We start from the raw sequence: 26,787 nt of genomic DNA on the forward strand, positions 1-26,787 counted from the left end.
CCAAAGGGTTGGACCTTTACTGAAAAGCCCGGATGACAAACCAGGAATTCGGATCTATGCTGGGGTCTCACTGCGTCAGCCAAGAGCCCTCTCTGCCCCCAAAGCGCAGCGACGCACACGGCAGCCCCCGACTTTGCGAAGCTCTTTGACCCTTAGAGCTGCAACAAATTCCAGATAGGAGACAAGTTAAGAGAACAGCGTACGGTGCTTTTATCAGCAAGACAGAAGCAATTTGCTCCGTAACTTAAAACATTTTAAAACGCCTATGAAACTCACTGCATGTGACTCTTCCTCTCAAATTTCACTCAAAGCATGCAGAAAAAAAAAAAAAAACCCAACCAAACCAACAACAGCCACCGAAAGGTGCTGACTAAGACCCTGGACAGCTTCTTGCTGTTGCTTCCAAAGATTCACGTGCGGCGACAAGTTACTTGTCAACAGAGAGCAGCTCGAAACCGAGCCACCCGGACTGCAGCAGCAGCACAAAACCCAACGGTTCGACCAAGAAACCATCCCCGAAACGGCGATCGCTGCGCAGAGCCGGCGTATCTACAACAGCTTTGTCTTTTCTGCAGACTCCAAAGCGACAGAGCTCTGCTTTCAAGCTAAGCAGGCAGTAATTAGCTAATTACTGGCGTTAGGATTGCTGGTGTCGGGCTCGTTTCGTATCTGATACGCTCAAAAGCGCAGCTCTCCTCCGGTACCGTTTCACTTCCAGATCACGACCACTAAATAAACAGGGCCGCCACGGCAGTCCCCGGGCACGGGAGAGACGGATAACGAAGCCGCCAAGGACAAGCGGCCTCACCCACGCGCAAAGAGCGGAGAAACGCGTGCAAATTTTCCCGCAAGCCGCAGAACAAGGCAGGCGCCGAAGGCACGGCGCAGCAAGGCGGTCCCGCAGCCCAGCCGCTGCTCCCACCAAGTGTCGGGTCTTTTCAGAAGGATGCTCAGATTTATATTCACGAGCAATTTGACTTTTTAATCATTTCAATTACTGTGACTAAAACCCTTCAAACGGAACAAAACCAGGAAAAATAACCCCTCTCCGCACCGAAGCGGGCTGCCTAGCTTAACAGACCATACCAAATTGTGAAGGTTTTTGCTTTTGTGGCGTCCGCATATTCCATTTAATGCAGATAATTAACCTCAGTTTCTAATTTCAAATCCTCCACATAAGGAAGTGGAGTGATTCAATACATCCACTGACAGACGGAAAATTAAAATATTACTACAGCCTCTACATGTGGCTCAAAAGACAGGGCCTTGAACGGATCTTTCTTCTTTTATTTGACTGATTAACTGTAATTTGCTTAATGGATTTAAGGATGAACCTAATAATCCAATGATACTTCCAGGAACTGATTTAGGGTATCAGCATCTCCCTTCTGAGCTTTTTTAAATAGCAATTTTCTGCTCCACACATACAGTCACTTTGGAAACCAGATTTCTCCACCGATTCTAATGAAATTAGGCCAGTGTTTTATTTTTAAACGCAGGGTAACGGCGTGGCTAGCCCCACACCGGATAGCCCCAGCGCCGTGACCCGTCGGGGACCTTCCGAAGCCCTGGACCTAGAGACGCGCCGTGGCTGCAGCACGCTCCAGCAGGCAGCTGTTGAACGCAGCAGGCGGAGAGCGCTTCCCGCCCGGCTTGGGAAGGTGCAGGGAACCGGACAAAACCCACAGCAGGCCCCAGGGAGACGGGAGGTTAAACGCCCGCCGGAACGGCCCCACAGCAGACAGGGCCTACGGCAGCGTAGGTGCACGGGAAGGGGGCAGGCGGACGGGCCGGGACCCCAAGCAGAGGCGACAGCAGGGGCTGGAGTATCACAGGACATTCAGGTATCTCCATTTTCCCAGCTCCAAAGTGTAAAGTGAGGAAGCAGCAGCTCTAATGGCTCGGTGCGGCCTTGACCTTCTGCCTCGCACTAGCACGGATCCATCTATTTAAGTATCTTGGACGTGGGTGGGAAGCCAACGACTATAGCACAAGGCCGGCACGTACTAGATGTTCCCCCACCGCTCCCCCAACCTTCTCAGTCTTTTCCCTCCATGAAAACCTGGCACAACGAGGCTTTGCAGCCTGCCTCAACTGTTAATAAATCCAGGATCTAAGAGACCATTAAAGAGAACCAATTCAAGAGGCAGTCATTTTTAAAATGTCCAATAGTAACTAACTATTCAAGGGATTAGCCCATTACAGCTACAACAAAGAAACGCTTAAAACACAGAGCAAAGTTAAAGCTGAACTGCAGACCAAAACCAAGGTGCAATCACGTGGCCCACCTCCCGGGCCCACCCAGCGCAGCTTCCTGGGCTGGGCTCAGTTCTCATCTGGCTTTTTAGTGCCCAGCTCTTCCTCCAACCGAGCACAACTCAAAACAGCCCGACTTCCAACCTGATTTTCAAAATGCTGTATTTCATGATTTGTGTCATCACTGCAATATACATACCTAAATAAAAAAAATCTAAAAGTTTGGATTAAAACATTTATAAAATTAGGCAAGAAAAAGCAAAATTACATTTTTAAAACCACACAAAACATATGCAAGTCAAGGCTCTCTTTACCAAGGAGTTTGCTGCACAGTCACTGATGATTTCTGAAATTCGGGGAATCCTTGAAGAGTTGGCTGGAAGGGACCCCTCTTCCTTGGAGGACCACCACCACCACATCGGCCATGACTCTGCCCGAGTGAGCTGTGAAGCCCTCCAAGGATGGTGCTCCCTCCTCGCTGAGGACCTCTTCCAGGGCTGCACCACATTCAAGAAGACTTTTTTCCCCCCAGCGTCCAACCTGACCCCTCCCCAACCCCCAGCTGCAATCTGTGGCTGCTGCTGCTTCTTATATCATCTACGACTCCTAGGAAGAATTTGGCCCCATCGTATTTATAACTGCCATTTAAATCACTGGATGCTCCTATTAGGTTACACCAGACTAAGCAAGCCCAGCTCCCTTCACTCCTCCTCGGAAAGCCATGCGCTCTACCCCACCGACACCTCGGGAGCTCTCTGCTGGCTTCTGCTCCGCTTCAGCTTCTCAACATCCTTCTCGCTTTTGGGGATCTAGCAGGAGATCCAGTATTGCTGGCGTGGCCTCACCAGCACCAAGAAAAGGGGGCTACAACTCCCCTTGACTCTTGGTGGAGCCCAGCACACTGTGTGCCTTATTTGTGATAAGCGCGAATTTAATTACTGTTAATGAGCTGAAGGACGCTAGGATGACCAAATCAGACTGAAATTGGTTTGCAATGATCAGAGCAATTCCATTCTTTAAAAAGAACAGGTTTTGTAATCCAAGTAAACCTTGATTCTAACAATGTACAGCAGTCATTTGCTGGGGGGAGGTGGGGGAAACTCTCCTCATTCATCAAAGCCCTAGAAGCTTAATTACCTGTCTTTAAAAAGAAGCCAAAGTACTGATCCATATCCAAACAACAAATACACCACTACTTCATCTTGATTTGTGGAGAGGCAAAGCAATGGGCACAAAAGGTATTCTTCCAATAAAATCCATTTTAAAACTTGGCAAACGCCAGCATAAATACTTTACACTGTTAATGTAAGCATTTCTGTGCAGAAAGTTCATCGGCTTAACAATGTATTTGAGAAAAACTGGCCTAACTTCTGGGCGCAAACACCATCACTCTTTGCCTTGTATATCTTGCAGCGCTCAAGCCACGTAGGACCACAAAATTAGCAGTTAGTGCCATTAGCATCAGAGCCTACCTCACCCTGCTGGTAATTTCTCTCAAGAACAATGCAGAACCAAAACTACTGTATTACGACTTATTTTCATTTGGAAATAGCCACTGCTCTGCAAACCGAGCGGACTCCAAATAGGGTCGTATCGATTACAAGTGGTGTTACGGGCCCAGCGGCTTTAATTTAAGCCAAGTCATGAGCTAGTATTTCAAGCTGCACAAAATTATTGGCCAAAATGCAGGGTCACAACTGGAAGAAAAAAGTTTAGGAACTGTTAACCTAGTATTAAAACGATTTTAAATGGATGCAAATACTGCTCCCTGCATCAGCCCCTCCATTCCCGGAGACCAAGCAAAACCAACCGAGACCCAGCACACCTAGAAAGCAGACACAAACGTGCTGTTTCAGGTCGTAGCCTTCTCAACCCGGCGTAACGCACTGGTCATCCCGCTTGCTACGCACAAGACGCGCTACCATCAGGACCTCCAGCAACCCAGCCACTGCACGAGATAGGAAAAGAGATGGTTTCTCAGGTAGGCTTCTCCCAAGCCACTGAAACTTCATCTACGTTAAAAACCGAACACTCAAGCACGTTTCCTAGGCCACCTGCAGCACGCACCTCTGACCAAGCAAATGCCACTGGGGTATCAGTCGCGTTTCCCAAAACGATCATGAAGCACGGCTCTGCAACAGAATAAGGAGGCAAAAGAAAAGATGACGGAACAAGGGGCAAGACAGAAAAATGCCATGCCAGACAGGCTGAGATGGTGGACAGCACTCCTGGCTTCTTCCACAGTATCTCTAAATATGGCCTTTGGATCCAGACCTCCAACTTTCAAACTCTGATTAACGACAGTGCTTGAATGCCGTGCTGCTAAGGTCAGATATAACTCCCACCACCGCGCTCTAACTGTCCCTCACAACCCACCGCTCTGGTCTTCTGCCCCGGCACAAAAAGGACATCAGTTACACCCAGGCCCTACGCCACCAGCCTCACAAGTTCCCTCAGTTGAGTCCAAAAGTCTCTTCTTTCTCCCTCTGCTTACAGGTACAGTATTTAGTACAGCTTTTTCCAGCAATCGACTTCTCTTGAAGTTCCAATAGCCTAGTTCAAAGCACAGGCTGCTGCTTCAATTTAAGCAAGTGCTGATGAGACAGTAACACATGCCTTAAATTGTCTAAACTCAGAATGCACCTGCACTAGCTTTTGTGATTTTGCATCCACAGGTTTCCACCTGTTTGCTACAATTAACACCAAGTCCTTCACTACATAGTTTTCAGTAAGAAGTGAGCAACGTAGGATTCAACTGTGAACTGCAAGCTTTAAAATCAGGTCTGCCAAACAAATTTCAGCTTTTTCTTGATGGGAACCCAACTTCTGACATTTCTGGTGGCAAGGCCATTTATGTTGCCAAAGCACTGGAGAGATTCCACACCTTCCCTGAACTGTTCCCTAATTTCTCCTCAGGGTTACAGTTCTCACTGAGCCAGGTTTGAAACGAGTCTCACGCTACAGGTTGTCACATCCTCCTAAAACCTCCCTCAGTGGTTTCTCTCCTTGCTTTCTCTCTGCAGAGGAGCCTGCTATGAAAAGGTACAGGCTGTACGTTTGGATGAGAGTTACCTTCGTGCGTGCCCAAAGACACTGCCAGTGTGTGGGCACAAGCATAAAGACCATCCTGGTGATTCCTCCCAAGCACCAGTGGAGAACCACACTATCTGTCCTTCTGTTTTGAACCATCAGCACTTCTGAAAAGCCCTGAGCGTGGTCAACTCAGCACTGTGGAAGCCAAGGCTTAGATCATGTAGCCAGCTGCCTTTAGAAAACAAAGCAGAAGATGTAGATCAAGGGAGCCGGCTACCATTCAGAAGCTTCTCCATCCGTGGCTATCAAATTGTCTTTTCTCAGCTCCCACTGCAACAGTCCTCACTGTCCAGTGACTGGAGACTTCACCTACTGCCATGTGTCCATTCATGACCCTCCTCCAGTTTTTGTGCTTAACAGGTTGTCTTTGTGGAAGTGCAGGGGTCAAAAAGCAAAATAACGGGCAGAGCCAAACAAAACGTACTAGCTTGGCTTTTTGGAAGAGAAGAAACCAGAGCTGTCCACACACACCACCACAGATGCTTCTTGGTTTCCACCATGGAAAGGAAGCAAGGCAATGCCTGTGGGCTCTGTCCCTCAAAGCTCTGAGTGGAGGTTTGGGGGAGGGAAGGCAGAACCCTCTCCAATCTAAAGCAAAAAAGATGGCAGAGGAGACCTTCGCAGAAACAACTGTGATGTGACATTTTCACAAACCAGTGACAGATTTCTGCATTTTTAAAGCAAGCATGTTTTACTGGAGTGCTAGAAAATTTGGGCTGCAGAGTAGTTCCGAGGCGCATGTTTAATTTCTGCTCTTCCTACCCCAAAAAATCCAACGCCCGAGTGTCCAAAGGAGGTTAATGAAAGATTTAGCCGCACTCGCTGCCACGTTAGTATCGGTTTCGGAAGCGGCGAGTTAATGCGCCAGATCTTTGGGGGTTACCCTCTTTGAAGTTCACTGATCCATAACCAATGCCCAATTAATTTGCAGGAGCCGAACTATAATGACTATTGGCCTTTTCCTACGCACACAAAAACACAGTGGGTAACAGTGATGGGGTTTTACTCCAGGATATTCGCGCACATACATGCATATTTGCACACCTTCAAAACAGCCCCCGTTAATAATGGGTTGTCTTCTGCAGTCTGAGCAGTTTTTTACATTTACCCTCATAAGAGCGGAGCGAACGCTTTGAGATTTATGAACTTTCTGCTGCACATATTTGGAGCTGGTTCAAGATGCTCGTTTGCTAACAGAGCAATACTTCTATTGCATGTGCTCAGATTCCTCTCTATTTAGAGTCTCCATGGAAGCCAAGGAAGAGAAGTTAAATCTTGAGAAGATTAAACAGGCCTTTGGATATAATGCAAACCAGCTTATTTCAACATTCCCTCCAGAAAAGAAATGAGAAATTCTTACATGCGTGCACGCAAAAAAGTAAAGTTTGTGGAAATTTGCAGGATGACTTGAGACCCAGCTTTTCAAACGCTACACGCAGCTATTGCTCCTTGCTACGAGTAGCTCCACTGGCTTCCGAGGCACTTACTCACCCGAGAAAGTCAACAAATAAAATATTTGCAGGATAAAGATGCTAGAGTTTAAAAACCAGCCTATTCAAACCAGCTATTTCCTGGAAGCGCTGCAGTTCAACCATCAGCTGCTGCACAAAGACAAACAATCGCTTCTTAAATCAGCATCTCAGCAGATTTTTAGAATAAAAAATGCAGCGATCGTTACAATTGAGCAGCATCTTCCATGGTCGCGCTCCGGACGCTACCACAGTTGACATACCAACGTTAAAAAGAAAATAAATGCTTATCTTTGCTTACTCCAGGCTCGGAAATGACTCCTGCTCTGGTGACGGCGGTACGCATTTCCCTGCCTCCCTACCCGACAGGTCGATGGAGGGTCTGTAGCCGCAAGGACAGGCTGGTGGACACAACGAATCCCCAGCAATACGTTTTTTCTGATCTCCATCCCTGGGTGAAGAGTTATTTCATCTTTTTCCAACCTCATATGAAAATGCCTGAAACTGAGGAACTGCATTCCAAAATACTGCTATTTCATAGCTCATTTCTTAACCATTTTAAAATCTGGCAGCGACATACTCAGATAATGGGTAAACTGCATTTTTTCCTGAAATCTGACCCGAGAAGCACAGGATTCCAAGAGGGTTTCTGCTACCTGCTTTAGGAAGGAAGCTGAACACAACTCCATCTCAAGTAAGTCGTTTTCCATCTTAAAGCCATTATTGCTTAAATAAAAAGATACTTAAATCGTAGACTTTCCTAATCCTTCGCTTATAGCAACTACCCAATCGCTCAGTGAAAACGCACTTCAAGAAACATTCAAGGTTTTTATTAACTCCGCAGGAAAGTCCCAGGACCACGGGATTTTGTTTTTCAGGCTCCTGATTAAAACAGCAGGAGTTCACATGAAGTCCCCTGTTTTCAGAGTTTCACATGCAACATCTCCTTCTCAAAAATCTATAAGAAAACAAGAATCAAAACGAAAACATTTCACCATCTGCAATGTGCCGAGACCTTGCACGGGGCGGGATGCGTTTCCAGCTGCCAGCCTAAAGGGACGGCTGAGGGAGATTAAACACAGAAATGCTTTTCATGAGACAGGCGCCTTTGAAGAGGACAGTTCAGCTCCTTCATTTCGTAATCTTCGCAGAGTGTCAGATTTTAGCCTAAGCGGGTCTTAAAACAAGGAGATTTTATTTTTAAAAAGGAGGAATGTGTCCTGGCCGTGTCCTGTTGATTCAGCGAGGGTTAGACACACACACATGCACTTATTGATCCCAGCGAACTCCCTGCTAAGTTAATTGTCTGGAATTTTAACTGAGCTCTCAGCAAGTTTCAAAATCCATGGTGGCTGCAAGTGGGTGGGGGACCCAGGAGAAAACAGCCTGCAAAACACGGCAGCTCATCGAGCCAAGGGGGGGGAAAAAAAAGCTATTCTTTTGATGAACAGAAAAGCTTTAAAGTGGAAAGGTTTTAGCTGGATTTAGCAATTCCTGCTTCAACACTGCTAGGATTCACTGTCAGGACTCTCCCGAGTGCAAAGCGACACCGTTCCCAGGGAGCGCTCTGAACCCCGTTTGACCCGTACGAGTATTACGGACGTTAGGGTATTCCCCGCACGCTTCCGGCAGCCTCCAGTTGTGGCTCATCCCGACCATTTCCTTGTGTATTTACAGGGTGAACTTTTACCACGAGCTGCATTCATCTGCCTTCCTATAACTGAACGCTGACCTCCCGCCACGGCAGGCTCAAAGCCAGCCGGAAAGCGGAGCTCCTCCGCTCGCCCAGCGCACGCGGGAGGGCTGCCGCGGCCGATAGCTCCGCACCAAGCCCCGCAGCCAGACCGCGCTCAGCAGCGGCATCCGAGGGTGGGAAACGCGCTGCCGGGGAGATTCACGGGAATCAAACAGCAACAGCAAAAACAACCTTAAAATAATTTGCGACCATATCGAAATAAAGCTGCACTCCAACAAAGCGTCGCCGCAGCGTCATCCCGTCCCGACACCGATGCTTGCCCGCTCCCGAGCATCAGCGACTGCCGAACGGCCCCTGTGGCCCGGCACCTCCAAATTCACAACAGCTCCCCGATCCGCTCCACGGAGGCGGCACACAAAACGGTGCGCTCACGTACCTGAACTCTCTGCCCTCGCTGTACCGCCGAGTCGACGTGGCCCGCTGGGTCGCGGTCTCCAAAAGCAGCTTCTGGGTGAGCCTGCTCGAGGGGGCAGAGTCTCTGCCGGCCTCCGGCTCCGCGTCTTGGTCGCACTTCCACTCCTCGTCCTCGTTCAGAGTAGGCAGATAACCAGGCAGCCCTTTCCCTGTCCCAGACCCCGAGCTCGGATCGCTATAGATTTTTGGACTTTCCCCACCTGTCCTTGTGTATTCCAAATAAATATCCGACTTAAGGAATAAAGGGTAGGTATTGTCTTCTATCATGCACTGAATCTCAGTTTGGGCCTGGTCAAACATGTCAGGGTCAATCTGCAGTTTCATGACACAGTCTTTTATGAAGCTTTTTGTGGCTGGCTTGATCTGCCGGGACACAATTCCATTGTTGTCGAGAATGTATTTTTTGTAAATGGCTTTTGCCAGTTTGAGTCTTTTCTCCTCATTAGACACGCACGGCTCCAGCTTCCTGAAGCCGCTGCAGGCAAACCAGAAGTCCAGCAGATCTGCACAGTCCTCCTGTTTCAGGAAAGTCCTGAAGAGATTGATACCATCTTGATCATCCAGCAAGGAGTGCAGCGACTCGGCCCACTTCAAGTAGGGTGGAGTTGGCGAAGCACTCCCCTCCGGCTCGTACCCCAAATCCAAATCCGAGCGCCTTGGCGTTGCTGTGGACATCTCATTTCTAACGACATCACTTTTACTGGAGTAGAAACCATGGCTAATTGGCCTTGGATCTGTGGACACGAGTTCACCTTCCTCACCAGGAACTGGTGGCCTCGGAGCATCTTCCGTGAAGCTTCCTCCGAGGTCCAAAGGGAAGCCTTTCCCCTGGACATTCATTTTTATGGCACTTGCTTGCACAGGAACCGTGGGAGAAGAGCTGCAATCTCAAAACACCAATATTTGTAGCTCCAACGTGAACACGTTTGTTCTGCTGAAACAGATGAGAAAAAAATCAAGTGTTACTGCAAATAAACACTCCAAGGTTACAAGCCGCTAATTTTGCTTTGCATGACTGTATTAAATCTTCTTTTTCAACAAAGTCAATGACAAAGCTCTGAGCCTCCCAAACTGGACACTAACTTTACCTGCAGAGTCTATCTGAATAGCAGCTGTAGTAAGTCACGCTAAGGTAATATGTTTTTTATCTGCCTACAAATTTAGTAAATTCTCATCGCCAGGCAGAAATTTAAGGCTTGTGAAAAATACTCTGGCAGAATATCCAAAGAGTACTGAAACCGAGTCCATAACTGGACCAAGCACAGGTGGCTCTCCATACAATCAAGCAACATAACAACGTGAAATTCCTCTCAAATTCTTGCATTTTGGAGATACACTGCATGGTCTTGTCTAGCGCTAGGGGAATCCGAACGCAACGTTGACCCCGATATTCTGGGCATCCGAGCCACATTCTTGCCTCTAATGGGCATGTTCCTACAGGATCGCAGCTCTGGCACGGCGTTTCACAGGGAGGCCGCGTAGCGAGGGTTCATCTGCGCTAGCAAACGTCGTGTGCTATGCGCCTGAGAAAATTTCAGGCCATCGAACGAAGAGGAGAAAACCGTCTCAAGCAGGCAACTCGACCAAACGTAACTTTTTAAAAAGAAGAGTCACGAGTCAACATGGAGGAGGGAAGGCGGGGGAAGGAGGAAGAGCCGGGGAGGACACTGCCTAGCCGCCAAAGTAGCTGTCCAGGGAAAGCCACTTAATCATTTAAAGGCAGTAGCAGAAGTTTTGTTCCGCAGAGCACCGTCGGCCTCAGACCCCGCGCGCCGCACGGCTCCGCTGCCTGCAGAGCAGAGCGCTCCCCGCGCCGGCTTCGCTCCGCCGCGCGTGCAGACGCACCAGCCAAGACGCGCTTCGGCTCAGCCTCTCTCCGGGCTCACCCCACCCACATGAACGCATCTTCTGGATGCTTTGCCATTTCCCCCCTTCCCTCTCCTCGGCCGAGCCGAAAGCCGCCCCCTCCGCAGCGCCGCGGCTGCCCCGCAGCCAACCCGCCTGTCGCCAGGACCGAGACGCCCCGTCGGAGCGGTCACACGGGCCGCCCGCGCCCCGGCCCCGCCGCCCCCAGCCGCTGTCACCGCCGGCGCCCGGCCCGAGCGGGCGCCCCGGGCAGGCCCCGCTCCGCGCCGCCCGGCCGCTGCCCTGGGCGCCGGGGCCAGGCCGCTGCGGGCTCCGCGGCCCGGGCGCTGCGGGCGGGCGCCGCGCGCTCCCCGCCCCGCGGCCGCGCGGCTCGTTGTTGCGCGCCGCCGCGCGGGGGGAGGAGGAGGAGGAGGAGGAGGAGGAGGAGGAGGAGGAGGCGGCGGCAGCCGGCGCCCCGCGGCCGCGTCCACCCCGCCGCCCCGCTCCCAGCTGCCCTGCCCGCGGGGTCCCGCAGCGCGCCGCGGCGGCGGGCGCAGCCCCGAGGCTGACAGGGCTCTGCCCCGAGCGGCGCGGCGCCGCACCGGCCGCCGCCGGGCAACTTCGCGGCGGGCGAGCGGCGGGGCCTGCCGCCCGCCCCGGCCCCGGCCCCGGCGCCGCTCCCGGCCGCCCCGCGCGGCGCGGCCCGGGGCCGCCGGCAGCAGGGGCCGCCGGCCGCAGCGCCCGCCCCCCGCGCCCCGGCGGCCTAGCGGCGGCGGCCTCCCGGCGCGGCCTCGGCGCAGGGCCTGGGCGCGGGGCCGCCTCCCCTCCGCTCACTCACCCGCACGGAGCAGCGGCGGCGGCGGCGCGGGGCCCGGCCCATGCGGCTCAGCAGCGGCGGCGGCGGCGGCCCGGGGCGGCGGGCGGCGGCGGCGGCGGCGACTCGGCGGCGGCGGCACAAAGCGGGCGGCCCGGGACGCCCATGGCCGCGGCCGCTGGCTCTGGCGGCGACACGGAGAGCAGCGAGCCCCGCACCGCTCCGCCTGCGCCGCTGCCTCGCAGCGCCGGCAGAGAGCGGCTCAGCCGCGCCCCCCGCGCCCCCGCCCGGTACTGCGGGCCTGGGCCGCGCCGCCAGCCCGCGCCGCGCCGCGCCGCGCCGCGCTCCGCCGCCCGGCCGCGGGGGCGGGGGCGGGGGCGAGGGCGGAGCGGGCCCGGCCGGCCGCGGGGGAGGCGCCGCGCGGGCTCGGCCCCGGCCCCGCCGCCTGTCCGCGCCCTCCCCGGCGCCGCGGCGGCCCCCCCGGCGCAGGCCCCGCTGGGGCCCGTGACAGGGCCCCGCTGGCTGCCTGCGCTGTCCGGGAGGCCGCGCCGGGCCGCGCCGGGGCCTGCCGTGGCGGAGCGGGGCCGTCACCCTGGCCCACGCGGGCCCAGCGGCCGGCGGACGCACGGCCCTGCTCTCCCCGCCGTTGCTCGGGGAGCCGACGAGGCCGCGCCGTCCGCGAGCCCTGCCGTCCGCATCGTCCCCAGAGCGCGCGTGGGGCCTAGTGACCCCCGGGGCGCCAACCACACCAGGCCCACCATCGCCCCGGCGCGCAGGGGCCTGGTGGCCCTCCGTCCCCAAGCCTCGCCGTCGCCCCGGCGCGCAGGGGCCTGGTGGCCCTCCGTCCCCAAGCCTCGCCGTCGCCCGGGCCCTGCCGACCCGCCGTCCCTGAGCCCTGCTGTCCCTCCTGTCCCCTGGGGGGTGCGGGGCCCACTGACCCCCCGTCCCCGAGCCCTGCCGTCCCCGGGGTGCCGCCCGGTGTGTGCCCGGCAGGCTGGGTGGCCTCACCACCCCAGACCAAGCCGCAGCGACCACACGGTCGTTTCTGGGGACCATCAGTGTCCAAGGAGAAACGCACAACAGCTTTCCATGGGGGGAGGGCACGTGGTCTGGGCGCCCGTCAGTGCTCAGGGGGACAAGCGCGCTGGCAAGGCGGAGGGCGGCGTGCCTGGCACAGCCCGGCGGTTTGGCCTCGTGAGCCCTGCCGAGCTGCCGGGAGGGTCGGCGCTCCTTGAGGCCCTGCGCCGTGCTGCTTTAGGGGGCGAGACGGGGACCGAGGAGGCATGGGAGACATCAAAGGCCCCGCCGGGGCACAGCCCACGTGAACGGCCCAGCACGTGGACTGAGACGGACAGGCTGACGTGGTCAGGGTGGCAGTGTGCCCTCTGGATATCCCAGTCCAGGAACAGCCCGTGTCGCTAGGGTGACCTCAGGCATAACTTCTCCTTCCCGCTGCAGGTAGCTGAGAGGGGACGGGACTCTGGCATGCCCACGGCCTCTGCTGCCTTGGGAAAGCCCAGGCGAGCCCCAACTGAGCTGCTGCGTTACTCAAAGGCTGAGCAGCTCCAGAGGCAGGAAAGGAGCATGGAATTACACCTCCTTTTTCTTCTGCATTTTCTGGACAAAATAAGCCCAGGAGAGCTTTTTTAAGCATCCTGACCAGAACACAGCCTGGGAGGGACTCACGCTTTGGAGACCTGCTGTTCTGCTGCACAGCTACATCTGGCAAAAGAACTCTGTTCATCTTGGAAAGGAAATGGCAGTGATCCTCAAAGCTGGCTCCGTGCTACTCCTAGGCCCCTTCTGCTAGGAGGTGGGATTTAATGGTTAATCTTTATTTGAGGTCTTCCTAGAAGAGACCTGCATCTGTGGGCTGAGGGATGGAGGAGTGCAGATAACTGCTCTGTGGGTGGCTTTTGCCTGGTCAAACAGCTAGAGCTGAGCTGGAAACAGCTGGTGCATCTGCTGCTTCTCTGCGGAGCCCCGCATGTCTGCAGCTAGCTAGACAAGAGAAGTCGCCGAGAGGTGGCACTGTACAGACCGAAATGGCTGGAACAACATGGAGACTCTTCCCGAGAAAAGGTGGAGGGGATCTGCCTTCCCCAGAAGTGGTTGCTTAGAGGGAGCTCTGGGCCAGGAGTGATACCCCAACACATAGACTGCAACGCTTTCCTGTGTGGGAGGGCTGGGTGGCATTGCAAAAAGGAAAAAAAAGAGATTACCACATGCAAAGAGTGAACAAGAGTTCAGGGAACTCCTACTGCAGGGAAATCCGAAGCCTGTTTCTGCCTTGCAAAGTGATGATACAGTCAGAGCCCTGGGACTGAGCAGGGCAGACCCCTCGGTGCGATCCCAGAAGCTAAACAAGCAAACAGGCCACGAGACAGTCCTCTGGAAAGCAGAAGCAGCTCAGAAAGACTCCCAATAAGGATCGGCTTCTGACTTTAATCAGCGTTACTCTTCTGTGTGTACCTTACACTTGCTCACGTTTGTGTTTTGTGCTCATGCATTTCAGGGGACACTTTCTGGAACGTACAACACTTTTTTCAGCTTTCCGAAATGCACAAAAATGTACCGCAGCCGGGAGTGCTCCCCTCCCCTGCCCTGCAGGAGAGCCCAGCAGGATGGTGCCGTTCCTTGCGCTCTTTCATGTGAATGATGCTAGTAGCTGATTTACATGTAACAGTGCAACACTGATCTAGGCATAATAATGGAAAAGCTGATGGGGGATTCAGCTGGTAAAGAATTAAAGGATGGGAATATAATTAATGCAATCAGCTTGGTTTCTGGAAAATAGCTCTTGTCAAACTCTGATGTCATCCTTTGAAGAGATTACAAGTTCGGCTGATAAAGGTTATGGCATAGGAATAATAGACCTGGACTCTGTTCAGGCATGTGACTTAATCCATATAGTATTCTGATTAAAAATTAGCACAATACAACATCAAGAGAGACACCTTAAAGGGACTGGGAGCTGGCAAACCAACAGCCATCAATGGGGAATCCTTGCAGAATGGGAGCACTCTCAGTGGGTGTCCGCGGAGTTTGATGTGAAGCCCAATGCTATTCAGCATTTTCATCAATGGTCTAGAAATAGATTAAAAAGCCCTGCTGAGAAAAATGCAGGGGCCAGGAAAACGAGAGGGGCAGGAGACATGGACGAGGTCAAGCCAGCTGTAGAAAACTTCATGAGCTGAGTCCAGGCAAATAAAGTGTGTTTGAATGTGCACAGGCGCAAAATGATACTTCTTAGGAGCGCAGAATGCAGGCTGCTGCTTCTAACGGAAAAACACACTCTGGAAAGGAACGATTCAGAAAAGACTTTCGGAGACAGAGGGGAAGCGTAGGAGCAGGAGCTCCCCTGGGAAGTCCTGACCAGGATGGGGGGATTGATGCTGCAGCAGAAGGAGTCAGGCCAGCCTTGGATGTACAAGTGGGGGAGCAGTGAGGAGCAGGATGGTTTTAGGTATCTAGGACACCAGTGAGATGGGAACTCAAAGCTTGCCCAGTTCCAGTGTCTGTATTTGAGAAAGGAGGCTGAAAAATTAGAGCACAGGCAGAGAAGAGTCAGAAAGGATCCCAGTCTCTAGAGAAAACGTTTTGCACTGAGATGCCTGGGAAAGGCAGCCTCTTTAACTAGTTCAAAGGAGCCTAAGAGGTGCCCCGATTACAGTGCTTAAGCAGCTTCATGGGTGAGAGACTATCAGGTATTAGAGGGCTTTTCATCTCTCAGAGAAAGGCCCAGCAAGAATTCCTGGCCAGAACTGAATTCACATGAGAAACCATACCCAGGTTTCTCCGTGCACGTCACTGGAAGAGACTCCCAAAGGCAAAGGGCAGTGGCGAGCGGGGGATGACAAGGTTGAATACAACAGGCTGCACGTGTCTGAGGTACCCGGGCTGGGCATGCATGCTGGGTCCTGGCATCCCTCCCCTTAGCCTCCACTGCCTGCTGCTCCTCGGGGCCTGGCTGGACCTGGGAGTAGCAAGAGAAATGCTGGCAGGACTTCGTTAGCCAGAGGCTGACGGCACGTGCCGTGTGAGAGTCGGAGGGGAATGACATTGGAGCTGGCCGGATGCTGCATCTGTGCGACATATAGGGCACGTGGCTGGGCTGCGTGGGGTGGAGGTGAGGTGCCTGTTTCTGACTCCATTCTCATCCTCAGATGCTGATTTACTGCCAGGGGACGGCATGGGGATGGCCAGTGACCCCACAGCACCATCTGGCAGGAATGTGCTCTGCACCAGCCACCTCCCAGCCATGTTTCCCCCATCTGGTGACTTCCACCATCCCAGTCCCGCTGGGGATGGCTTGCCGACTGCTCCCGTGAGGTTCTCTGAGGCACTGACGGCAGCTGCAGGGCAGGCAGGAGGTTTTACCCACACTTCACAGAAGAAGGGGCAGCCAGGGCCCCGGAGGTTATAGCCATGCAGAAGGCTTGTTGCTGGGCAAGAGTGACTTTCTCACTTGCTACCAAATCTTTTGCCAGCGGGTCCCTTTCAGCAGTGCAGGATTGCTACACGCTCTCAGTCCTCACGTCCCTAGAAACGGCAGCCAGCTCTGCCCTGCTCCAATGAGGCACCAGTTTCAGATGCAGACAGCAAACGCAGGCTTTTCCTCTCCATTGCACACAGTTGGTGCTGTGCACTCAGATGTGCTCTTCCATTGCACCAAAGCTTTTGCTACAGTCTCTGCAGCTGCTGCTTTGGAAGAAAGCCTGCAGGCTGCTTTCTGCATGCGCTACGCTGTGACAGGCAGGAATCAGTCGCACTCCAGTGGCCCAACGGGCAGTGATTTCCCTTCACCGTGGGGAGCCTCGCACCCCCATGGGCAGTGGGCGGCTTGCCTGGCAGTGTGAAGGCTGCACAACCCAGCTGCAGCATCTCAACGCCTCTTGCTTCCTCTGGTCACAACGCTGTCATCGTGCTCTGGCTAGATCACCCCACAGCCCTAATTTATCATTTCCTCTAGGTCCGTCCTCCCCAGTGGTCTCCTGTCTCTGTGGAGCTAGATGGTTTCTGCTGGCATCATGCAGAATTTGGCTTGTCCTGGGGAGTTACTGCTGAAGGAAGGGCTGTGCAGCTTGTCAAGATGTTGCTTTTCTGAGAGCAGCCAGAAATTCAGAGGGGGATGCTTCCCAGCCCAGGTGATTTAGCGCTTTCCATGCACACCTGGATCAGGCCCTCTGCACCTACCTATGCAGGCTGGTGAGATGCAGCCAGGCAGCCTCCTCTTTGCATGCTGCAAGAGGTGAAGTCCCTCCATGCTCATGTCAAGCCCTCTCTGTGCCCCTTCTGCTTTCATTTTCTGTTTCTCTAACTGGCCTCAGGGGAAGGATGAGAGCCATGGGCTCCCTCTGGAGTCACCTTGCTGCTTTTCACAGATTTATACACCCACACAAAGGAGCCCAGTCCCTTTGTTTTGCCTGGGGCCAACATTCCCTACTTCCAAATTTATCTGTGACTATCGAAAGAGTGAAGAACCAAATCAAAAGTCACTGGCTACAGGAAGGAGAAACCAGACTGCAAGATCTTTCAGTGTTTCCTCTGCTTTCCCCTGCTGTCTGAAAGGGTAAAGGCCAGTCAGCCAAAACTGTCCATTTCTCCTGTCTTAATCAGCTTTTTAATGTGGTCCTGCCTCATACTTCTGCAAGATTACAGCATCCAGAAAGCATCCCCAGTCCATGAAAACAAAAGCCCTTCTAAATCTGCCAGCTTTCCTTACAACTTCTCTGTCAAACGGGATCAATACTTTCCTGCATGCATTTTCTAGTAGCAGTGGTGACCACCTCCTCCTCCACTTCATGTGATTTCACCCTGTTAATGATGGGATTGTTTGGGTTTGCAGGTAAAACTCAGGTTCTGCCCGCTGTTGGGCATTTAAGTGTCACACTGCCTGCTTAGTGAGCACAACCCCGCTGAAGGAGTGCTCCAGTGAGTAAACGCTAGTGCTCCTCTGTAGCAATTGGGGATCGGCGGAATTACAAAGTCGTAAGGAAATGCCACATGGACCTTCAGCCAGTACATGGAAGTCACCAGTTGCTGCCAAGGCCACATCACAACTCTGCCAGACCAGGGAGGGTAACCAACCACAAAGCTGAATTGTCATCCCCTCAGGTGACACCTTCACCCAAGGGAGTGGCCAGACCTCAGGACACTTCATCCCTTCCTGCTCCCTCCGCGAAATGGGGAGCGAGAACTTCCCAAATGCAGAACAGATGGACTGAAATGTTGACACTAGCCTGTAAACCAGAGCGTGAGAGAGAGCTGTGGAGCCACGGTGAGGACAGGGGATGCACGGACTAGAAGGTGGAAGAGATGGGCATGTTTTAGCAGGAGGAGGAGTCCAGCTGATATCCACGACCATGCATGGTTGAAGAAGCCTGACTCAGAGCAGAGACTGACAGAGAAAAAGAGGGAAATAGGGAAGCACTATATGATTAAACAGGTTATGTGTTGTGACCACTCAGCAAATAGCTCTCCAAGCCAAAAGACTGCATCAGACTGGCAGGGAAACTAAGCAGAGAACTGCACGCTGTGTTTGTTGTTTTGTTGAAGTCTCCGTACGGCCCTGGGAGCAAAGGCTGTGCAAAGACAAAGCAGCAGAGAGCCTGCCCTGGAAAACATGTCAGCAAGACCCAGGGCAAAAACAGGCAAGGGGGTCTCTGGGCTCAAGGGACCTTAGAGTGCAGGGCCCCATGGACCGTTCCCCCAGCCTGCAGAGAGCAGTGATCCCAGGGAGGGCTCTGCTGGGGCTGGGTCACCGCGGCGTGCCCTGAAGTGGTGAAATGTCTGTAGGCCTGGTGCAGAGCAACAGCTTCTGCACAGAGAACATCATGGATGCACCGTCGACAGGTCCTGGGCCAGTGACCTTTGGATTGCTGATCATCCTAGGGGATAGTACTGGCAGCAAACGCAAGCAAGGCTGCAGCTTTTATCAGAAGGATGTTTTTGTTACAGGGCTTTAGAAGTGAAACTGGCCAAGAGACCACCAGTGTTTTGGTGAATCATACAGCATGAACGGATCTGGTTTAAGGCTGCAGCCACAGCTGGCCCCAATGCAAGCATGAGATGCCATATATTTCCTAGCTCCTGGCACACATTAATTTCTGCTGTGAAGGGCCACAAACTGTGAGTGCTGCAGGCAAGCAGTTTGTGGGGTGAATGGGAGAGGGGTGCAGTGGCAGGACCACACATCTTGCCTGCTGGCTAAGCTTTCACTCTCAGCAAATGCTAGGGATGCATAAGGAGCTGCTTTCACCCCTGCTTTATTCTAAGGGGCTTGGGGTTATATCCCAGCATCCCAACACTGTACACGCAAAGCCTGTGCTGTGAGATCCATAGAGCCTCACTGCTAGCCATTAACTCAGATCCGTCTGAGCTGCACAGTGATGTTTTCTGGTAGTATCATTATTTCCCTTCTAGTTGGCTTTGGCATCTCAAGTTTTCAAGATGCACTTCTACAGAGATTGAGAGCAGTAAATTCAGCTTCAGCATGGACAATATTCACCTCAAATAAATCTGTTCTTCACAGTGACCCTAAGGCAGCAGTTCACACTGTGCTGGGCAGTTGCACAAATCCTCCCGGGAGAACCAGCCATGGCTGGGCTGGATGCAAGGATCAAATGTCACATCGTTAGGCACGTGTCTGTGGAGCCTGGGTTTAATCTCCCCCACTGCCTGGCTCCCCCAAAGCATGGTGGGCTGGACGCTGTGCTTGTGTTTGACAGCTAATGGCACATTAACATCCAGCCTACCCTTCTAGTCCCAGAGGCGTGCAATCTGCAATGTGCCGGAGAGCCGGTGTCCCTCCACAGCACGGGCATTTTCAGTGTGAAGTGCACTAGATGGTGCTGTTCAACCTTTGGCTGCAATTTAAAGGGATCCTACAAGGTCATTGCTAGTGCCAAATTTAGGTTTTATAAAAGCAAAACTCTTTCAAACTGGGGGACAAATAGAAGTACTCTGAAGCTGCTTGACAGACACCTAAGCATAACAACTCTCTTCAAACATTCCTCCCCCACACTGTCTGCAACCCTATCTGGGTCTGCATCCCACCAACGCATGAGTGTTTGGGAATCAGGACAAGAAGCTGCCCAGAAATGTTCCAGAATTGGGAAATGGACTCAGACATTGCCATTATGCAAAATGAAGACCATCCATCGGAGCTTTTCAGGGCCCTTTTGGGCTCTACTGATCCGAAGTGACATGGACAGAAGTGCCAAGCCAGGTTCGTGATGGGCCTCTGTGCTGCCAGGTGTGAGCTGGGCTGGAGTTGCTCAGCGCAGTGCATGATGCGTGATGGGTCCCATCAGGAAACATGATGGAGAAAGCCTGGGAGAACCACAGGCTCTAAGCAAGAAGTCATATGAAGAGGGCTGAAACCCCCATGGGCCTAAATCTGGCCACTCAGGTGGCTTGAAAGCTTGAGAGACAGGAATCCAGAGGTCTTAAACCAATCCCTGGCAAAGGCCAAGAGCAGCTCACCCTCAGAGGGACTCCCTGCTTACCACATCTTTCTGTTACACCTGAAGTACAGTCACTTATGGGGCAGATGTCAGGGTTGGCCACATGAGCAGCAGTGGCAGAGAGAGCGTTGAGATGGACACGTGTCAGGAAGGGATGACCCGGGGTGGAAGTGGTGGCTTATAGCTATTTCCTGAACCACAGGCAAGATGACACATGCAGAAGAGGAGCAGTAAAATGTATTAGCAGTCAAGAACAAAGTATTAGCGACGTGACACAAGACCTTGGAAGCACTCAGCTGGGATACAGCTGCCGTGCTGCTGCAGGGCAGCAGAGTCAGCCTGGACTCAGGGAACCAAGGGCACCCTGAAGAGCTCAGCTGGGCGGGAGACATCTGCGACCCAGCGGCACCAGAGCCACAGAAGGCAGCTGGCATGAGAACAAACACTGAGAAGTGGCCATGGATATGGTCCATCTGGGAGCTGGAAAGCAGCTCCTGCCCCACAGGGCAGGCAGAGATGAAGCAGCCTCTATGCATGGATGCACGGAGAGATGGAGTAGCCTCCTGTGCAGGTAGCAAGGGTACGCGAACCAGGCGATGCTGGTTTGAACATGCGTGGCATTCCTTCTTGCAGGAAGCACTGGTCTAAAGACGTGTCTCCAGCCCCGGCAGCGCCGGTCCTTCGGAGGCATCTGCAATGCAGCAGAAGCTGCTTTCTGAGTCCCTGCATCTTGGCTTGTGGGGCAGGCCCCTGGGAGCCTGATCTGGATTCAACGCCTCAGAAGAGACAAAAGCACCCACACATGTCAGCCTGCCTTGAATTTGCCTCCAGTGATAGGCAAACGTAAGGGTGAAACAGAATAAAGATTTGTTCCAGCTGGGTGCAGAGTCTGGCTCCCAGTCGCAAAACCAGAAACACGGTGAAAGGGTAGAGCAAGATGATTCAAGACTATACAGAGCAGCCACCCCTTCTTGGACAGGGCTGGCCTCACTGAACAGCAAACCCTGTCTATGAGCCCTTTCTTAAAAAGAAGAGCTTATGCCTTTTTGCTTTCGTGCTGCTTGTTTATAGAGGCCACCCACGAGCCTGCGATGCCAGACAGGTGGGAAGGCCGTGGGACTTGGGCCTCCTCCGTCCCCATCCCCCTCCTTCGCACCGGGGTCCCTGGCCTCCCTCCCGAGCTGATACGGAGACAGCACCAGCTCCTCTGGCTGCAGGTGCCCTGCCTGCACCGAGGGCTGTGTCACAGCTTGGACGTCCAGAGGTGATGTCCTGCCAGGGTGGGAGATGCTGCCCCATCCCGGAGGACATCGACCTCCTGCCTTCACTCCTGCTAGTGCTGGGACATACTGGAGGGCGAAAGCTTCATGCTGGGACCCCACCGCATCTCCATGCCTCGCGTTCATGGTGTCAGCACTTCCTGAGCATCGCAGCTGAGAGCTGGGAACTGCCTGCTGGGAGGGCGGGGTGCTGCGGGCAGTCGCGTCCTCAGCCTGGCTTCCCTGGGGCGCTGGGTCCTTCCCCCTCTCCTGCAGCAAAATGATCCCAGTTTCCCAGTTCACCATCACCCCCCAAGGCAACTGTCAGCCTAAGCAAGCCCTGCTGCACATCACCCAGAGCCCCTGCCCTGTCCTGGCAGCTGGCTCTGCTCTCCCCCGGGGTCTTGTTTCGCCTCAAGCCTCTGGAGCCATCCCTGGCTCGGTATTTCTCTGTGTGACTGCCCCAGCTTCTACATCCTTCCCCTGGCTCTGCCTTGTCCTGCTCTGCTGGATTAAGGAGGCCCCAGCCCTGGTGTTCTCCCCCATAAAGACTGTGGACAACCTCACGACATCATTTCAGAGCATACGTCAGAGTAGCTGACCACTTAACACCCTTTGACTTTCTTGCCACCAGACTCTTTTCCAGCTTTCAAATCATCCTGAGGCTCCGCTCTCTCACTTTCAACCTCTAAAAACACCAAGACATAGCTGGGCTCTGGGCTATACTTTTGGGCTAAACTTTCCTGATCCTCCTCATTTTCCTCCGGTTTAGCTGCCAGGGTGAGTCACAACAGTTCTCTGGCAGCTCTTCTCTGCTTGCTCGTGCACCTTTAGTAACAAAAATAATAGCTAATACCAGTAATGGCTAATACGCCCCTTTAGAGTGACCTGTCCACCTCTGATTCCTTTACCTTTGGCTGCATTAAAACCCAGTGTCTTCAAATGGGTTTGTCTCCTTGCAGCTTCCAGATAAGCTGTCTCAGGTAACTCCTGGGCTCCCTTCCCATCTTTCTGCCTAAAGGTTTTTCTCTCCCTCAATTTTTGATCCCAGTTTTGCCCAGGTTTGGAAAACTAGAGCCCATAAAGCAGTATATGTCTACGGATTATTGGTGATTCCTATCATTTTCTCACACCGAAAAGAAGATGATGGCAGCCCATCAATAACCTATCAACTATTTCTCTCTCACAGTGATGATGCTTTGGGGTAGGTGCAGTCTCCTTCTTTTAGAAAATCATCCGTAATTGATGATGTGTCTAACGATGTCTTAGAGGTTGCATAAAACCTGTGGCAAAAGCTATGGAACTGAAGCTACAAGTGAGATTTTTATCAAGCCTGTGCTGGTGTCCAGTGGTGCTCCAGGGCCTGCCAACTTGTCCCTGCCCAGATGAGAGCACGGACTGATCTGAGACGATGGATTTACTAGAAACGACGGGCTTTGCTGACCCCGTAGCCCACGCCTGACAAACCCTACTCACTGGTGCAGGAGGCTCCAGGTGGGAATTTTGGACAGTCCCAAAGATCCCCCCGGCAGCTGTGCCCGCACCCCTGATCAGCACCCTCGTACACTTGGCCGTGTTGAGGCGAACCTGCCTGTCCCAGACACTCGCTCGTGGGTCCTGCTGCAGACCTGACCAGAACTCCCGCAGCTGGGAGCAAATCCAGCTTCTCGGGCACCTCGCTCAGTGTGGGAGCATGAGACCAGCTGTCGTCACCCTGCGCCCCGCACCCTGCGCCCCTCGGGCAGTGGGCCGGGAGAGGGGGAGGATGCAACCCGCGCTCGAGCCGTGCCCAGGTGCAGAGCAGGGCACGGAGCCTGTGCGAGAAGCCGTGAGTGGTCACGCAGGAAAGGAGGGTATGAGCGGATGCAGGCGCTGGGGGAGTGCAGTGCTCTGGCACCCCTCCGCAGCCCCTCCACGTGGCCCTACGTGTTGCGTTTTTGGGAAGAGTTTTCCAGTTTGACACAGAAACAGACTATGAGACTCTTGCCAGACCTAGGACACCCGGAGATACGCAGACCTGCCTACTCCTCCAGTTTGATCGACCAGCTCTGCTAGAGATTCTCCCATAATCAGCGGGGATTCCTGACCTCCAGACATCCCAAACAACAGCCACTGTACGGAACAGCTCTGGCCGGTAAAGGCAGGCAATCCTGGGCAATGTCTTACCCCGACACATCTTCTCGCACCCACCTTAGGGGTCCACGCCGGGCCTGGCCCCCGCAGCTGCTGCTCCAGGCTGCCGGTGCGCCGCTCTTCTCCGGTGGCCGGGGCTGGGATGCCATCCATCCGTGTGCCAGCAGTGCCGTTCTGCAGAGGGAAGAGGTGTCAGCTCATCCCCAGCGGGTCCTGGGGCTGCAGTTCCCAGCGGTGGCAGCAGAGCTACGTCTGGTGATGGCCAGATGGACACGCTCCGTTCGCCCTGCGAGCACGGACGCCTGGACGTGGCTGTCAGGAGCAGGGACAGACACCACTGGGCCCCCCCTGCCCAGGAGACACCTGTAAGGGAACTGGGTCATGCAGGGATGCCCTGCAGCCCCTGCTTGTGGGAGGGGGCCGCACTCCGACAGCTTGCGGTGGCTTGCAGCCAGGGAAGAGCAGTGCTCTGAAGGATACACTTGGGATCTTGGTCCTTCATGGGATGGACATGTCCGGAGCAGGCTCTGCTCTGCCTCCTGCCTCTAAACAGGAGCAAAGTGGCCTGGCACCCCTGCCCAAAAAGCACGTCCCATGAAGGTATTGGCCGTGGCTTGGAGCCAGTTTGCAGCCAGTCTCCAGGCCAACAAAGACTGGGGGTGCCAGGAAGCCGCTCAAGCTCACCTTCCCCAAATCCCGTGGAGGGCTGGCAGGGGAGGCCGGGCATCCTGGGAACACCAGACCTGGGGTGCTCAGCTCTCCACTGTGCCTACCCTGAAGCATCTGCACAGCCCTGATCCATGCTGTGACTGCCTTGTCTCCATGCACAGGGACCCTGGAATGGTTATCGCTATGGAAATGATCTCACATCGCAGAGCTGGGGCATTTGCCCCATCTCGGGGTGGGAGGAAGCAGTAGCATGGGGGAGGCTATTCCTATCCCAGGTCCCAAAGTCCCCACTGCGTGCCTTGGGTTCACCCACCTGCTCCAGGGCATTGCTCACTCTGCTGCCACGGCTGTCACTCTGCTGTCTCTGCGATGGGACCAGGCGGGCACACTGAGGGCATCATCCACAGGAGGGAACGTGGGGTCTGGCTGCCGGCTTGGTTGCGGCTCTCACATCCTCAACAGCTAGGTTCAGACAGCTGCTCCCTGCCTGTATGGTTGCCACAGAGCAGTCCATGCTAATTCAGCATGTTTGATCTTGGCGAGAGAGGTGCATCTCCTTTATCCATCCATCAGTGATCCAGACCAGTTGGCCTGGAGGCTGCTGTCAAGAGCATTACTGGTAATGTTGGTTTCTCCGCTCTTGAAGATCTATTCAGCAATACTGGGCAAGATCTTCTGGCTTAGATGTGGTCACTGGGCTGGCTGGCAAAAGGAAGCTGAGTGTTCAATGGTGCCTTGATGTCTGTCATACAGCCTTTGGAGATTTTCAGCCTGAACATTTTCATGTGATCACTATCAGCAGTCCAGCTTGGAGAATAAGTGCTTGTCCCCAGTATGCCTGGCTCACCCATCCTGGAGGAATAGCTCTCCTGCAGTTCCCAGGGAGCTAGCAAAAGATTTTTGCAATAAGTAAGGTCTGCTGACCATGTTTTAGCCTGCTTCTGGCCAGTACCTGGTGACCAAGTTATTACCAGCTGGATGCACATTGCTATTTCTTCAGGTCTTGCCTGTCTCTGGCATGAGGCTTGCTGACAGTGCATCTGCTTTGACAAGGTTCTTCCCAGAGATACAGAAGACTAAGTGAGCTCTGTATTAAGCAATTTTGATTTGTTGTGAGTCCAGATAGCATCCCATGGGTTTATGGTCAGCCTTGATGGATATGGTGAGGCTTGCAAGGAAACCTCAGAAACACTAATGCACCTAGGACAAACTCTGGAAATAGTTTTATCTGTGCACACTGCCTGTGTCTGTGACATGTATAACACAGGTCTGAACTTGCTGTTGTCCTTTTCCAGGAGAGCTCCCAGCCCACAAAGTTACAATGGCAGCTGAAGTTGTGGCTGGTTAACTCAGGTCTAAAATAGCCACACGTGGAGTGGGGCAAAGATGATCACATCAAATGCTGCTGTCTGACCAGCCTCACGCAGGGGCATGGCCTTTCCTCCAGAGGCGATAGCGTCAGCCAAGGTCAACCAGGCCCAGACCCTACTCCCTTCTAGTGAGGCCGGTAGGCTCAGCCTGTTCTGTGGGTGCTGTCCCTGTCTACTTCTCAAGCTGTTTAATGACAGTGGCAATTGTGCAATCCATGAGCACGTGCTTGCTCATGTCGAGGATAAGTGCATCTTCTGGGAGCATCACAGCGCTCAGCAAGGACAGCCAGCCTGCAAACAGGATGCACTGAGCAATGTCTCGTGTCTCACGAAATGCTCTTTGGTGGAGAGGAAACCCAAACAGCAGGCTTTGAAATGGGACCCCTTAGCAGAGGACCCATGCAGTGGGAGAGGCTGGCTCCTGGTGGAGAGGTGTCTGCCAAAAGCCATCGCCATCTGGAAGTGCTGCAGGTTTCTGCCTGCTGTGGCTGACAGCACGTTTCTGTGCCAGCTGGCATGGGGAGCTGATGGGCACGTCCCCAGACGCATTGCCACTCAACCACAGGCTCATCCCACGCTGGGGGTGCAGCTGTCATCTCAGCGGCTTTGGGGATCACATCTTGTGGTCTTCCCTGCAGGTCTTCAGCAAACGAGGAAGCCTGGGGGCTGGAGAGCATGTGAGGGGCTGAGTGAGGCTGTCCCCACTGTCTCAGTCTGCCGCACACCCTGACTGCACCCACTTCTGCAGGCGGAGGTTGGAGCTCAGCCCCGAGCTGGATCTATCCCAAGTGACCTTGCAGCTCTGCAGTGCTCGCTTGCAAATGGCCTTGTAATGGGCCGGAGTGGACTGGTAAACTTCCCGAGGATAGCTCTATCACAGGCCCCTGGGACTTTGGAAGCTGATCATATCCGGAGTCCCCAGGCTGTCTGCTCCGGGAAGGCACCGCATTCCTGCAGGCACCAGCTGGCTCAGGGGCGTGGGATGGCTCAGCGGCAGAGGGTTGAGGGCAGAGCGGGGGCATGGCTGAGTAGCATCTCCCAATGGCACTTGCTGTGCCCACCAGTTTTGATCATGTAGATGCCTGGGGAAGGGTCTGCAGTAGATGCATACTGGAAGTCTGTCATGAATAAGTATTTCATTGCTGTGGGGCTGGTTGGAAGGTCTGCTGTGGTTTGGGTTGCTAGTTCTCCATGGGGTTGCCGAACACCCTTAGAAATCCTTTGACTGGATGCAGAAATAA

At 53.9% G+C, this 26,787-nt stretch overlaps 1 protein-coding gene and 1 long non-coding RNA gene across 6 annotated transcripts in view; both read right to left on the reverse strand.

The window, feature by feature from the left end:
* The window catches only part of AXIN1 (axin 1), an 87,869-nt gene extending 75,934 nt beyond the window's left edge, over positions 1–11,935 (reverse strand). For 2 of the 5 annotated variants that reach the window (XM_064520579.1, XM_064520575.1), the window contains exons 1-2: positions 11,672–11,935; positions 8,951–9,922 (exon numbers count right to left, since the gene is read on the reverse strand). In XM_064520579.1, coding sequence (XP_064376649.1) covers positions 8,951–9,828 — 878 coding nt within the window. In that variant the 5' untranslated portion in view covers positions 9,829–9,922; positions 11,672–11,935. Of the gene's footprint in view, positions 1–8,950; positions 9,923–10,405; positions 10,864–11,671 lie in introns of those variants that run through there. The other 3 variants (XM_064520577.1, XM_064520576.1, XM_064520578.1) reach the window with 3 other exon arrangements.
* An 11,629-nt stretch (positions 11,936–23,564) lies between these two features.
* Positions 23,565–26,143, reverse strand: LOC135329894 (uncharacterized). Its single transcript, XR_010391527.1, has 2 exons — positions 24,490–26,143; positions 23,565–23,681 (listed from the first exon to the last, which is right to left on the reverse strand). It is a non-coding gene; the product is annotated as an uncharacterized LOC135329894 (long non-coding RNA).
* Between the last annotated feature and the right edge of the window lie 644 nt (positions 26,144–26,787).

The sequence above is a fragment of the Dromaius novaehollandiae genome, chromosome 14, assembly GCF_036370855.1.
Source record: "Dromaius novaehollandiae isolate bDroNov1 chromosome 14, bDroNov1.hap1, whole genome shotgun sequence".
Classification (NCBI taxonomy): Eukaryota; Metazoa; Chordata; class Aves; order Casuariiformes; family Dromaiidae; genus Dromaius; species Dromaius novaehollandiae.